This window comes from Cetorhinus maximus, chromosome 14, assembly GCF_964194155.1.
Source record: "Cetorhinus maximus chromosome 14, sCetMax3.hap1.1, whole genome shotgun sequence".
Lineage (NCBI taxonomy): Eukaryota > Metazoa > Chordata > Chondrichthyes > Lamniformes > Cetorhinidae > Cetorhinus > Cetorhinus maximus.
Window position 1 is genome coordinate 83,984,888 of NC_135892.1, and position 15,732 is coordinate 84,000,619.

The window sequence follows — 15,732 nt, forward strand, 5'->3', positions numbered from 1 at the left end:
AAGAACGCACACAAAAGGAGAGAGTAGGCCAAGGCTGGCAGCAGCCTACCAGATACCTTAGCACCTTTGAAGAAAAGGTCACAGAAATAGCCGGGGAGATGCGGGGTCGTGCCTATGCTGAAGGTGAGACAGGACTCCTGCAGCAAGCCAGTGAGGAGGATGCCTCCAGTCTGAAATTGTCAGATATGCCGACAGAGTGAGATTTGGATAAGGGAGACTGCTTAGGCATCCACTAAATCCTTCTCTTCTCCACTTCAGGTATCAGCAAGGCAAGAAAAGAGGGAGGAAATGAAGGGAGACCACCCACAGCTGCAGCTCCAAACCCATCTCTGAGGGTGATGCCTCTGTTAGCTCAGTGGATGCACCATCACAACATTCACCTGAACCCTACACCAGCGCAGAAACATTCACTTCGGTGGGTGCATGTTCTAGAGTAGGCCCAGAGTCACAATCTGATGAATACCTCACAGACACAGGTCCACAGCTGGCGGAGGAAGTGACAGCTGATCCCTGACACTCTGAGGACTGTTGGAGACAGGTCCCTGCTGATCCCATGCAGATGACAACCCTCTGGACTCAGCCATTAGAGACATGTTGGAGATACAGAGATGGGAAGGGAAACATCAGACAGAGATGCCAGGGGCCATGTGCAAACAGGACCAAAGGCTAGCGGTGAACATCCATGTTCTCTCTCTGCGGGCACTTGGCTGCGTCCGTGTAAAGGATGGCAGCCACCTTGGAGAACTAGATCCAGCGGAACACGCAGTGGCTGCCGGATATGTGCTCAGACCTGCACTCCGTCGCTCTAGCCATGGGTGCAGTGCAGCAGTGGCTAGGTGAGACAGAGATGGGGTGCCCCAACTTCCCTCCAGGTGCCCCTTCTCCTCAAGGAGTCAGGCAGGTGCCATCACAAACTCACAGAGAGGAGGAGCACCATCAAGGGACCCATTGGCTTCATCCCACAACACTCCAAGGGTGCCCTTCCACTCAACCTCTCCTCTGTCAGTGACCTCATCGCCTCCAGCAGGTCAGGAGAGGAAGGGCGCACCTGCACGTGTGCAGGAGACCCTTAGCAGCCTAAGACCCTCTAAGCCCCAGCCACCCAGCCAAAGTCATCACAGTTAATAGGACATAGCAGTCAGCAAGCTGCTTCCACCTCAGCTGTGGTTGTCGGGGCAAGAAAGGTAAAGAATTTTTGAAGGCACATGGATGGCATGGGTGTACAACCATTGTATATAATTTTGGCACTTGTAAATATATGTTCACCTGCACTGTTTGGAAGTATCCTGGATTCTCATCTTGCTGCTAGTTTCTACAGTGGTCATGGGCATTTAAAGACATAGAACTTGATTCCGCATCAGAGTCCAATAACATCCTTCTATAGCGTAATTTCTCTCACATTATCAACATTGTGATTACTGAATATTCCAATATGAGTATGCTTAAGCACTGGTCATCATTTGAGACCGTGTGGCTTGGGCATTCATCTTGCAGCTCACCAGGTTTTGAGCTCTGAGAATGATGTCTGAGCAGAGCGTGCATCGAGGCCATTGCATCTCCTGCTGCTGTTGCCATGTTGTCAGATGTGGATGGATGCGAAGAGTCCTCAAAGGGAGTTAAACAGGTAATGTGAATCGCAAGGAACACTCTAGACACAGTTTGAAAGAGTGAAGCTCTGCATTGTGGTCTTAAGGGAAAACCAGAGGCTTCCGTAGATGTTAGGAGAATGATAGGGTGTGTATATCCAATTGTTCCTGGCTGTCCTTGTTCAAATGTCATATTGAGCTAATATGCAGATGAAGGCTGCAAGTAAGGAGGCAACGGACAAGTTGGCCTTGACTGCAAGAGGGATTGAGTGTTGGATTAAAGGGATGTGTGCACGCAGCCTTTGTGAGACCTCACATGGAGAATTGTTTGCCCTGCTCGTCTCCTTACCTAGGGTAAGAATAGACCTTGCATAAATTAGGTTGCAACCAAAGTGGACCGGGCATCGTTGTAGGACTGAGGTATTATCCTATCAGGTGATAGTGAGTAGAATGGGCCTGGACCATGAGGAGGACTGTGAGGCAATCCATGTGATACATCAAGAGCTCTTACAGGATGCTTCAGGGTCCATGTAGGAAAGATTTTAACTTGGTTGGGGTGTCCAGAATGACAGAGCACAGTCTCACAGCAATAGTAAGGGCATCTAGGACTTGTTGGAGTCTCTGCAATTGCAGGGTCAAAAGTGGTTGGTATTCAACACCCCATAGAGCAGGTGAGGCACTGTCATTATGTGGACCCCAAAATGACCTCTAAGCTTTTCAGGATAATAAAAATGTCAAGGGATATGGGGTTACTGTGGGCAAGTGGTGATCGGAGACCACCAAGCTGTATGAAGCAGCGATATTGAAGGGCCAAATGATCCATTCATGCTGTTCTTCCCTGTGCACCATATTTCTGGTTCCACCTGAAAGAGCAAGGTCTGCTCCCCGTTGGGAGCAGGTGTGAGGGTTACATGAGTGCACCCCTGCCCAGGTAAGATTTCATGTTGCTTTCAATGTGCCATGCATATGGACTTTGTGAGGGCACAGGAAAAGTCTCATTTGAACTTACAGGTGCCTGAGTTTGTGGGAGAATGGAGCGCTGTGCACGTTCTGATGCGTACATTTGGCACTAGGGGTCTTTATATCAACACAGTTTGGCACATGCAAAGGATCACACCACCAGCAGGGCAGATGTTAAGTAGTGGAATTTAATTCGGCTATCATAAATCAAGGTACACGAGAGCAAAGTATAATGTGTGTTACAAAAAGGAGCTGTAGCCTGCCAGCCAGCAGAGGATAGAAAATCAAATAGTAAAGGAGATGCTCGGCAGCTTATGCTGCCTGGAACCTGTTAGCTATTAGATTGTCACGGGCCTGTCTGCCGCGTCGTACTCTTGCAAGTCCCTCTGTGTATGTGCCTCTGCAACATCCTGGCCCTCGTCATCAACATTCCCTTTCCCATCTTCATTGTCAAAGGAAACATCTCGATCCTCTATGTCTCCCTCAGCCAGGACATTCCCCCTTCGTTGCAGGGCACAGTAGACAACAATAATCTGTGACACACTCTGTAGGGAGTGTTGTACTGCCCTGCTTGAGCGGTCCAAACACCTGAATTTCATCTTTAAGAGGCCTATCGTCTGCTCAATGTTGGTCCTTGTGGAGGCATTTGCAGCATTATAGCTCTCCTCAGCAGCACTCTGTGGAAAGGGAACTGGCAAATTCAGCCAGGTCTTGTGGCGATATCCCTTGTCCCTAAGGAACCAGTCCTGCAATCGCCTATATCCGTCAAAAACTTGTGGCATCTGGAAGTGGTTCAGAATGTAGGCATCTTGAGAGTTCCCTGGGAACTGAGCACAAACATGCAGGATTTGCCTTGTGTGAACACATATCAGCTGTATATCCAAAGAGTCATCTTGGAGAAGCTAGCAGATGTGAGCAACCATGTTCTTGGACATCCCAAGACATTGTCTTTCACTCTTCTGCAGGTAGCTGCACCGACAATGATATACTAGAGTTTGGGTCAGTGCTCATCATTGCACTGGCCACTGGTTGCCAGCATCCTGACCTTCTTGATGCCCTGCTGCCTCTTGCTGCTCAGGCCAATGTTCCTCCTGGCCCTGGGCTAATCTGCACCGGTTCCTCCTCATCTGGATGAGAGCCTGTAGAAAGACAGGGTTGCCTGGAGCCATCATCTAGGCCTCAGTGGATATGTGAACAAATTCCAGTGATCCATTTAGTGAGCAAATTCTTTGTAGATTAGCCTCCATCTCTGGGGCTCAACCCAATGATAAGCTCTGTGCCTGGCTTCTGTCTAGACGTGACATTCTTCCCCCCCCACCCCCTCATCCCTTCCAGGTTAAGGACAGCCTGGAGGACCACAGATGAGTATTCTTCCCATTCATACATAACTGTACATGGAGACATTGCACATTGATCAGGCTGATGACAGCCATGTGCAAGAACCCTCCCTCAGACACTATTCAGCTTGCCTACATATCCCTCGAGACTGTACAGAGAGACCATTGCCTTGGTACCATAGAAAGACTTACTACATAAGCACTTGTCAGCCATGACCATTTACCTAGAACAATGGAGGTTTGGAGTCAGAGTTTGCTGCTATCCACCACTCATGCCCCTTGGAGACATCCACTTCCCTCCCTCTCTACATCCCTGCCTCAGACAGCAGCAAATGCCAAACAGCAAACAATGTACAGCGGCTCCAGACCTTATGGATTCTCGCTGGAATGTGATCCATTAGTCATGGGGCAATGCTAGTTTGTTGGGTGTTGGAACCTTGAGAACAGAACTCAACTGAGCCTGGTTTTCCATGAAGTGGACTAATAATTTATAGGGTGCTTTGCTTACCCCAAAAAACGAGGCATTAACTCCTCCCATCCAAAAAGAGACCCCTCCAACATTTAATGCTTGAGAGGTTTTACGAACTGCACAACAATCTTGAGAGCTTCAGTGTGGTGCATGTGAGGTTTGCCAACATGTCAAGCACCTTCTACCCTCCCCTCTTGCCTATTCAAGTTCCTTCCACCCTCCTACACAATCACTGCCTTGTCATTCCCCTCCCTCCTGTAACAATTCAACCTCCCACTGTTGCCCTGGACCCAATTATCATTTTTGTTGGCATTCCTGCTCTTCCCCCTTGTTCCCATAACTGACGGCATGCCCATGCCCTTCTGACCTTGACTCCTCCCATTCTTGAAGCCAGCCGTACCTTGACTTTCCACAACCACAACTTCCCCCCCACCCCATGAGACCATCCACCCATGAGCTTACCTCATCCAACTCCCTCCCCTGACTGTGACTGTACCCTCTGCTTCCCGGTACCCTCATTAAAACCCTTAGGACCAAAATCTTGAACTCGCAGACCATGCCTATTAGACCTATCTCTCAACAATTTTGAGTGCCCAGAGAGGCCATCCACTGCCCTATAATGGTACCAATACATACGTGGCATGCTTGCTCTCTTAAACAAGCCTGGCTTTCTTCCCCAGGCACCCTCCCACTCTTTCCTCCTCTATCTGCCTCCCTGTCCAGCTTCCCCAGCCCCCCCTTCCCTCCCTCCTTAGCCTGCATCCCCTGTCAAGCCTTTGCACAGTTTGGCCTGCTGGCACCCGATTTCAGTTCTGAGTGGTCCCCAAGAAGGCCAAAGCAGCGGCCCCTCACCTCAAAGTTCAGGAAGATGTCTGGAGTCTACCTCGCCAGGTGCATGCCACTTAGTCGTAAATGTGAACATTCTAATTTCTCGCTGGCGGAGAACTTAATTTGGAGGGGGCACTTCATTTTGGTGAGCTGGCCTTTTAATGAGCACGCATGACATTCAAATGCATGCAAAAGGGCTTCCCAACACAGTTCGCCAAGAAGCTTGACCCACCTTTCAAGTCCTGAGAACGTAATTGCAGAAGTTCCACCGCCATCGGGAAACTGATTTTTGGCCTCCCGCCAAATTAAGTTTCCCCGCACCAAGCTTCCCATTATAGGCGGGTCTGGAAGATTCCAGCCCATAGGCCAGGAAAAGTTTAGATTCAATTATCAAACCTAGATAACTCAATCATGGTTTACAGCACAATTTGAGCACAGCTTGGCTCACTGACCTACTCAGGCATGGCATTTTAGCATATATTGATTGACAGCTGCACTCAAACTGCCAAACTTTCTTTGTTTTTATGATGTCCATTTTTCATGTACAAAAGTACTCACATGTACATGAGTGTGCCCATAATGCCCTACTCTCACCTCTGCTAGGACAGACCAGTGCCTCACTGGGGAGGCATTTCATTTTGAAAATCTTTGGAGCACAGGAAGCTTTGCTGTACATCATGGTCCATTATTTCCCAAAGAAATAAAATTACTTTTACACTGCAGACAGAAATTATCTAAAGCTATGCTTGAATAACCAGTACCTTGTCTGTTGCTATCTTTCAGCCCTAACAGGGAGTCGAGGACAAAAGTCATCATCTGATTTAAGCAAAACATCAGGGGAAGCACAACGGCTTAGCAGCCTAACTTTTGGATACTTCAAAGGAAACCCCAGAAGTCTTCAGCAGAATACATTAGAAGCTGGGTCAGTGGACATAAAATTTACAGGTGGGTAGAATTCTGTAATACATTCAGTAAAGCTGGCTGTGTGGGCTGGAAAATCCTGCCACACTTATAAGGTTAAATATTTAAACAAATGTTTCACTTACGAAAATGACCACAGACTTTCTTTATTTCATCTTTTTAAATGCTTTCATTCTAGAAATTTTGTAAAAATATAATATTGAATCTTTAGTGTGGTCTATTTACAGTCTTTCCAGGAAGCCCAAAAAGGCAATATGAAGAAATTCACTTACTGCATAGAGTTAATTAGCACAGTGCACACTTTATCACTGTTTGTGAACATCAGTCCACATTCGAGCTGACCAACAAGAGGACAGTGCTGGTTGAAGTTTTAATTATTCATCATTGATGTAAAACAGGAAGATTAGGAAGTTGTTCTGCATTGATATATAATTTCATGAATATATAATTGAGCTATTGTATAACAATAGGAGTTTATTACAGAAAATATCATATGGTTAAATGTATAGACATTAAGATGATGTAATAGGGATGAAGAATGCAATTAATCACTTATAGAAGAATTGTGCAATTGGACAGAAAAATGACAAATTAAATTTATTCCTGACTATATTGGGTGAAAAACAGTAAGTGGTATACCAGTACGTATGTGGCAACATGAATAGAATTAGGACAAGGAGACTTTCAAAAGGACTTTTTAAGTAACATTATCTCGACATTGAAAGTAATGAATTTAATGTAGAGAAGTAACTAAAAAAATAAATAGAACACGAGGATGCATATTTTCAGCAATGGAGTATAAATCCGCAGAGGTTATGCTGAGATTTTATAATTCATTGCTTAGATCACTTTCTGTAACCATACTTCAAAAAGGGACAGCAGGAACATCTGAGCCTAGAAATTACTTCCTCTGATTTCCACTTGCTCCTTGTAGATTTACACAGTGGCTTCCTCAGTATATTTGAGATTAAGAACTCAGGTTTTGGGGAAGCAATTCATAAACCTGTGCCCTAAAGACTACGGCACACTATTTTGGACTGATAACCCAATGCACAATGAACCAAACTATATCATACCAAGTGACTTAAAAAAACATGGACAGAATGTAACTTATGTATTTACCTTTTTCAGAAAAGGAAATGGACAAGAAGTCTCAAATGAATTCCATTCAAAATACTGAAACAGATCAAAGAGGTTTGTCTCAAAACAGCTGTGTACCTGAGCTACAAGATAGAAAAAGACTAACTAGCCGCCAGCATTTACCAAAAGAAGCCACAGCTTTCATGTCTTTGAGTGACGGCAGTTCTGATGAAGACAACGAGAGAAAAAATAGTCTAAAATCCAAATATTTGTCAAACCTCTCCAATCACACATCAGAAGGAGGCATCAGGCTTAGTCACATTGGGAGTGACACCTATTTGACAGCATCTGATGACAGTAACTCTGCCTTTGATGATGAGAGTGCAGCAATTCGCCAAACTGAGCAAAAACTACCCCGACATAGTTCAATTGCAAACACCGAAACTGTTCAAGTAGTGGATCACTTTCCAAGCATAATAATGAACTCAAAAACACTGTTTAAAAGAATGGATCACGATACTTCCTCTGATGAGTTAAACAAGAAATTTGAATCTCAAAGGCTAGATTCTTCATCATCATCTAGTGGAACAAATACTCCAAACCTAATTCTAACATCTGCACTTACATCAAAACATTTAACTCCTATACCTGCCACCAGTATCCAGCCCGTGCAGTCTTTCATTGAGGCAAATTCATTCTCTAACTTAGCACCTCCAAAATTAAGGACTCCCAATGTATTTAGTGTAAGTGTGGCCAAAGCAAAAAAACATTTTAGCCAACCTCAATTAAGTACTGATCGTCTGTTTGGCAGAAACCGAAATGCTATAAGTATGGTGAGGCCAATGCGCCATGAAGAGACGGACATTGATATCAATGAAGGTGAAAATGGTATTCTGGAGAAAATGGAAACAGGCTATGTTGAGGGAATGTTTTTATACGATTCACCTGAAAGCCAAATTACAGAGGAACCAGAAACAGGAGACATGACAAGCAAAGTTTCCAACAACAAGCCACCAACTCCTCCTCTGCACAGATTCCCTTCCTGGGTAACTTTTATTGTTCTGAGGCAGTAATAATTAGCAGCTAACACTTCATTTGCAGAATTAAAAATGTCAATATATGTATTGAAATATTAAGTTGTCATTGCTCTGACAGCTTTAACATTACAACCCTCTTGATCTCAAAGATGTCAACTAACTTATATCAAAGAAGCCTGTTGTACTTAAATGTGTTAGGCAATCTGAAAATTTTTTGAAGACTTATTCATATATTTTCTGAAATCACCCCACTAGAGCACACAATTGAAGTATTAGTCTATCAAGTAGTCAGTCTTTTATGCTTTGTAAGATGCCATACTTTGATAGAGATGTTCAAAATCATGAACAGTTTTGATAGAGTAGATCAGAAGAAACTGCTTCCAATGGCACAAGTGTTGGTAACTAGAGAACACAGATATAGAATGGTTGGCAAATGAACCAGAGGTGACATGAGGAAAAGTAATTTACACAGCAATTTTTTGTGATCTGGAATACACTGCCTGAGAAAATGGTGGAAGCAGAATCAACGTGCAGCATTTAATGGAGATGATGGGTTCTCACCCTTCACAAGAATCCCGGGTTGCCTCCTTTCAAGAAGAACCGCCAAATGGCACTTAACTGAGCAGCTGCAGGCCTTCCCTGGGATCAAGGAGCCCCGGGACAGGAATACACCCTCCCCACCACACCCCCATCCCCTTCCAAGAGCTGCCGTCTAAATGCCAGCAGCTGTGTGATGCTCCACAGCGCCCCTGGGTGAGTAGTGGTAGCTGCCAGTAACACACACACCTGAAGTCCAGGATTGCCAAGGGATCCAGGCCTCTAGTAAGTGATAAAAACAAAAAACTACTGCGGATGCTGGAAATCCAAAACAAAAACAGAATTACCTGGAAAAACTCAGCAGGTCTGGCAGCATCGGCGGAGAAGAAAAGAGTTGACGTTTCGAGTCCTCATGACCCTTCCGCAGAACTGAGTAAAGTTAGGAGAGGGGTGAAATATAAGCTGGTTTAAGGAGGGTGGGGGGGGTGGGGGGGTTGTAGGGACAAGCAAGCAGTGATAGGAGCAGATAATCAAAAGATGTCACAGACAAAAGGAACAAAGACGTGTTAAAGTTGCTGATATTATCTAAGAGAATGTGCTAATTAAGAATGGATGGCAGGACACTCAAGGTACAACTCTAGTGGGGGTGGGGTGGAAAGACTGACAGGGTACTACAGTTATAGATTTAAAAATAATGGAAATAGGTGGGAAAAGAAAAATCTATATAAATTATTGGAAAAAACAAAAGGGAGGAGGAAGAAACGGAAAAGGGCTGGGGATGGGGGAGGGAGTTTAAGATCTAAAGTTGTTGAATTCAATATTCAGCCCGGAAGGCTGTAAAGTGCCTAGTCGGAAGATGAGGAACAGCACCCCAACTTCTCTCTCCCCCCCACCCACCTTAAACCAGCTTATATTTCACCCCTCTCCTAACTTTACTCAGTTCTGCGGAAGGGTCATGAGGACTCGAAACGTCAACTCTTTTCTTCTCTGCCGATGCTACCAGACCTGCTGAGTTTTTCCAGGTAATTCTGTTTTTGCTCTGGTAAGTGATGGTGGTCGCAGTGTGGGAGGTCGGGGCGGGAGGGCCATCTGTGAGCCTTCCCACCCTGAACTTAATCGGAGCAGAGACAGGAGACAACGGGGTCCCCATCCAGCGTCCTCCCACTTCCGCCACCAAACTCACCTTGAGGGAAGGCAAGAGAAATTACGCCACATCACCAGTTCACCTTCTTCTCCCTTTGAAAACCTCAACGTAAAACAGGAGAACTTGTACTCATATGAAGCTAAGTCACAATCAGTACATAAATTCAGGTTGGGAGCTGAATGCTGTCTGCCAGGTCACCTTCTTAGCCAACACCAGCAAGGTTAAATTCCAGATAATGCCATGTAGTTCTTTGTTCAGTTATCTCTAGTACCATTTTGTATCAACTTTCATTACTGGCAACACCTTCAAGATGAAATGGCATAATAATTTAATATATTTCAAAAGATTATCAGGTAAATTGTACTATCACTTTGTACTACAATGCTACTCTAGAATTAGAGGTCACAAGAACACATCCTTTAATGTATAGAAAGCATATTATACCAAATTGAATACTCATTTCAGTAAAGTACAAAGAGGTAACAAATTCCTTTATCTACCATAAGATACTGGATCAGAATAAGAACATTTTATTTTTGCAACATTCAGATAACTCAAAAACTAAATGCACAGCATAGTACATGATTGAAGTTCATTGTGGAGGAAGGACCTAGGTTAAATCATTAATCTGTACTGTTTGTTCATCTCAGCTGGGATGTCAGTAAAGCTTGAGTTAGTAAAACTCTAGGAAGGAAAAGAGAATTAGCTAAGAATCAAGCTATTATTCAGCAACCATCTAAGTGTACATAGTTGAAAGCAAAATCAGGCTTAGCTGTGATGCTGCTGTTAAAGTTCAATTAGCCTGCTGAACACCCCTTATCTAAACTGATGTAAAGAATGGCATGTAAATGAGATATTAGAAAGTTGGTGCTGTCCGTATTCTTTCATCCTTGTAAGTGTTCGTGCCATCCCAAGAGAATGGAAAGAAATTGGAGGTAAATAAAGATAATTTCCAGCTGCTCCTCATATTTTGGTCATAGTATAAAAGTTTTTCTCATAGTTTACGGTTCCAGAAATTGTATAATAATACAAAGGTATTAAGAGCTGTTACTTTATCTTTTACTCCCAGGAAAGCAGAATTTATGCAGTAGCCAAGTCAGGTATGAGGATGTCAGAGGCCATTTGTACAGACCCAAGTAACAAATGTGAGTATTTTATATATGACGGAGAAGTGCTTTCTGTCTAACGGGCTAACTCATTGTGTGCTCTCGCTCTTAACTGGAACATTTATATTGACTTTGCTTCCAATTTCCCCCTTCCCTTGTCTTGTCAATGTCTATCTCTAACTCATCCCTTCTTTGACTTTTCTGTCTCCTTTTCTGTGAGTAGACTATTCACTGACTCCAACAGTTACATTGACTACACTTTTGCACACTCCTCTTCCTGTAAGGACTTTTTTCCATTCTCCTGGTTTTTCCATCTCCATTGCATCTGTTGAGATGATGCCATCTTACATACTACCATTCTGATATGTCTTCCTTTTCCCTCAACCGAGGAATCCTCCACTGTGGTTGATGGGGCCCTCAATGGTACCCATTCTATTTTCCACACTTATGTTCTCACCCCTTCTCTTCCCAGCACCATGATAAGGTTGTCCTCACCTTCCACTCCAGCAGCCTCCATGTTCAACAGATCTTCCTCTGCCATTTCTGCCACTTCCAGCATGATGCCACCAGCAAACACATCATCCCCCCCACCCCTTTCAGCATTTGGAAGGGACTATTTTTTCCACAATACCCTGATTCACTTCTCAGTCACCCTCAGCACCCCCTTTCTTTGCAAGCAGAGAAGATGCAACATCTGCCCTTTTACCTCCTCTCTTTTCACCATCCAAGGCCCCAAACACTCCTTCCAAGTGAAAAAGTAATTTGCTGCGCTGCATTCAATTTAGTATACTGTATTAACTACGCATGACGTGGTCTCCTCCGTATTGGGGAGATCATATGCAGACTGGGTGACCACTTTGCGGAACACCTTTGGTGTGTAAGAGTGACCCTGAGCTTCCAGCTGCCTGTCATTTTAATTCACCATCCTGTTCCCACTCTGACCATTCTCCCCTTGGCTTGCTTCAGCGTTCCATCAAAGCTCAACACAAGTTCAAGGAACACCACCTCATCTATCGACTGGGCACTTTACAGTCTTTTGGACTCAATATTGAGTTCAGTCATTTTAGATGATAAACTCTTTCCCCATTTTGTTTTGTTTTTCTTTGCTAGTTTGTTTTTTCTCTCATTTCCTATTCTTTGCTTTTGGAGCCTTCCCTTCACATCTCCTCAAGACACAGCTTTTGTTTCTTTACTTGTTCCATTACTGCTTCCTTTGGCCTTGCATCATGAAACCTTTTGAATTTAAATCTCTCTTGCCATCTACCAATCACAGCCTTCCCTTTTGTTTGTCTTCACATCTTCCCTCCTTTCACTTGCTAAAAACATTGCTAACTTTTCCCAGTTCTGATGAAAGGTCACAGACCTAAAACCTTGGGCAGGATCTTCAGGGCGAGGAGCGGGGCCCGTTTGCCGATGCAAGATGACGTCGAGCGGAACTCCCGACGTCACCCCGCGTCATTTCAATTTGCAGGTCGGCAGGGGCGCAACCGAATCAGCTGTGCGCCCGCCGACCTGTCAACAGCCTACTGAGGCCATTGACAAAGTCATTAACCTCATTAATGGACCTGCCTGTCCAACCTTAGGGTTGGCCGCCAAGCCAGGAGCCCTGGCAGGCTTCAGAAAAAGCATGAAACCTCATCCACAGGCGGAATGAGGTTTCATGAGGGTTTTTAAAAAATTTAATAAATGTATGATTTAAAGCAATGGACATGTCCCAACTCATGTGACAGTGTCACATGAGGGGACATGTCAGGGAAATTTTGTTTTTGCACCTTTGCCATTTTTAAATTTTGCACCAATCTCCCTGAGGCAGCACTTAGCCTCAGGGGGATGAGTGCGCTTTTTCGCGCGCATGCGTGAAAGAGCACACTCTCGGCTGAGGGAATCCCGCCCGCCCACATGAAATGGCAGCGTGCCCCCAATTGGGGGCACAGATCGGAGGCGTGCCTGCCCACGCCCACTCCTGCACTTCCCCCCTGACAGGGGAAATTCTTCCCCTTAACTCTTATTTCTCACTCCACAGATACCAGACCTGCTGAGTGTTTCTTGGATTTGCTGTTTCTATTCATTATTTATTTATTATTCTGCAGGGCACTATTTTATAGAATTCTTTTTTTAACTTGGGATTCTAGAATTTTTACTCTGTTTTTACAGACATAATTCAACAACAACTTGTATTTATATAGTGCTTTAACATAAAAAGTCCCATGGTGTACCACAAAATTTGGCATTGAGCCACATAAGGAGATAGAGCAGGTGACCAGATGCTTGGTGAAAGGTAGGTTTTAAGAGGTATCTTAAAGGAGGTTTGAGATTTAACAGGTTTTAAGCAAATACAGAGGTAGGGAAATGGAAGGCCAGAAAAAAAATAAGTCATGTGATTGGGTGGAAGGCAGAAAAGCAGAGTCATTACTAGCTGTGCAAAAATATGGTGGCAGTGATTCCAATCAATTTACCGCATTTTTTGAGCTTAATTTTGAAGTAGCTTAAACATATTTAAATGTTGGTATCAATGTGGTGGGATCCCATGTGCTTGACTTGCCGAGCTTCTTTGTTGGTTTCTTGTTTCAATCACAGGTATAGACCCGCATCCCAATGAAATTGCCATTATTTTCCCACTCCTCCTAAAATTCTTCTAAAATTTTTGTTGACATTCATCTGATGGAATAGGGTCCTTCCTATTGGCCAAAGGTTCATGAGAAGTGATATCCCCATGGTCAATTGGAAGGCACTGAAATTTATAAGTGGGACTCTCTCAAGCTTTTCAAATCAACTACATTGGAAAGCATGGAAAATTTTGAAAGAGCTTATCAATCTACAGCTTGAGGATTGACGCATTTCCTAAAGGCTATTTGTGAAGTTCCTTTGATATTTTGATTTTGGAAAGAGAAATTGTATGTATGCATTTATTTGAGTATAGTATTAGTGATCCTGTTGTGGTGTGAGATTGTGTTGATTCCTTTACTCTCCTCTCATTTCCCCACCAGTCAACATTTTGATTTATCTGTAAATTTATTCTATACTGACTTGGGCATTTCACTATTTTTAATTATGATAGTTTGTTCGTCTATATGTATATTTAATGGGAGAGAATAAAACCCCTACTCTCCCCCTATTGGAAACTTAGTAGGCATTTAAAATGTCTTGGGCACTCTACCCGCTTCAATCCTGCTATCTTCCAGTAGATCCATTTATTGTTGAGACCATCAAGACATCCATCAGAAGGCAGCAGGATACTTTAATTCTGCATATTGAGCAATAATGTTCTCACTGGAACCTGACTGCAATCTTAACTCTCCACCTCCGCTCAGAGGCCTCATGACTTTCTTGTCAGGCCAATAATGTTGGGAAAAGGAGCAGGGCCAGAAGAGGCCCAATAAGATAAGTTTTTTTCTGTCTCCATGTGGGTCAGGAGAAGGAGTGCTCCTCTAGGCCCCACAATGAAACCTTGGGCATTCACTGCCTCAAGCTTCCCTTCCCCTCCCCTCCTCCAAATGCAATGACCCCTCAACTTGATTCACAAACACTTAGCTTAGCCACAGGGGGTAATCCATCAGGACTCTGGCACCGGCCTTCTGACACCAGAAATCTTGCTCCCTCTGCTTGGTTTGGGTCAAAGACTGGCTTCCAGCATGCAGATGAGGCCTGGAAATAAGGCCTCAGCCCTCCCACATATCTATCTCTCTCTGGATAAATTTTGTTTGTATACGAAGTGTGTAGATGCATTTATTAGCCATTACAGTATTTTATTAATATAAATGGATAATCTTGATTTGGACAGTTATATAGAAATGGCAGAGCAATTTTTTTTTTAACTACTGCTCTGGATGCTTCAAGTGAGATCTGCTAAATCAGCACAGATCTGGGATTACTGCATCCTGTTCTTTTGCTGGTCAATGTATTTGTCCTCCTCTTCCAAGAATTTCAACAAGTGAACAAGAGATTCTGTTTTCTTTAGAAAAAGGTCTTAGATAGCTATTTAATGTATTTGTACATAGAATTTTAGTTTATAATTTGATAAACTATTCCTTATTTCCTAGGCACGAACTTTATATCTTCAAATTCAACACCAGGATCCTACACCAGCTTAATTTATAAGAGTATGACCTCTCCAGTTTACACTACTTTGAAAGGGGTGAGTGTCCAACTTAAAGCCATGATTTCACATAAGTATTTTAGACTAAAGCAGTTGCGAGTGCAGTATTGAAGCTTATAGCTTTATTTTTTCTCAGAAATTTTCGCTAAAGTTTTTTTAATGTAACATACTTGCCAGGTGTTTAAATTCCTCACATTGTCCTGGTTTGGTGTGTGGATAGGTGAATTTTTACAGTTAGTTTGTCTGAAGTAGATGTATATTCAAGGATGATTGTGAGGACACATATCCGCCACAGTCATTACAAAACCAATCATTAAAACCATTGATGCAAGGATCACAAGTTTGAATAACTCTCCCGGAATGCTCTCTTCTCAAAGAATTGCTTCATCCCCATTGTAACTATCTTTGATAAATCCATTTTCCTATATGGAAGTTGTTCTCGTGTACATTGTACTTCAGTAGAAAGGAATATATCATTTATAATTTATGTTTTACAAAAATGGATAATGATGTTATTCCTTTTGGTCTTTCTTTAATTACCATTATGCCCACCCTGTCCCTGCACCAGTCCCTAGCTCCAACACATTGATCATTCTTGAGTGAAAAAAATCGTTCTGAAATATGCCCTTAA

The 15,732-nt window shown here is 43.5% G+C and overlaps 1 protein-coding gene across 3 annotated transcripts in view; it reads left to right on the forward strand.

The window, feature by feature from the left end:
- The window catches only part of plekhh2 (pleckstrin homology domain containing, family H (with MyTH4 domain) member 2), a 159,231-nt gene that overhangs the window by 63,928 nt on the left and 79,571 nt on the right, over positions 1 to 15,732 (forward strand). For all 3 annotated transcript variants that reach the window (XM_078557164.1, XM_078557165.1, XM_078557166.1), the window contains 4 exons: positions 5,964 to 6,125; positions 7,233 to 8,227; positions 10,969 to 11,044; positions 15,046 to 15,140. In XM_078557164.1, coding sequence (XP_078413290.1) covers positions 5,964 to 6,125; positions 7,233 to 8,227; positions 10,969 to 11,044; positions 15,046 to 15,140 — 1,328 coding nt within the window. The remainder of the gene's footprint in view (positions 1 to 5,963; positions 6,126 to 7,232; positions 8,228 to 10,968; positions 11,045 to 15,045; positions 15,141 to 15,732) is intronic.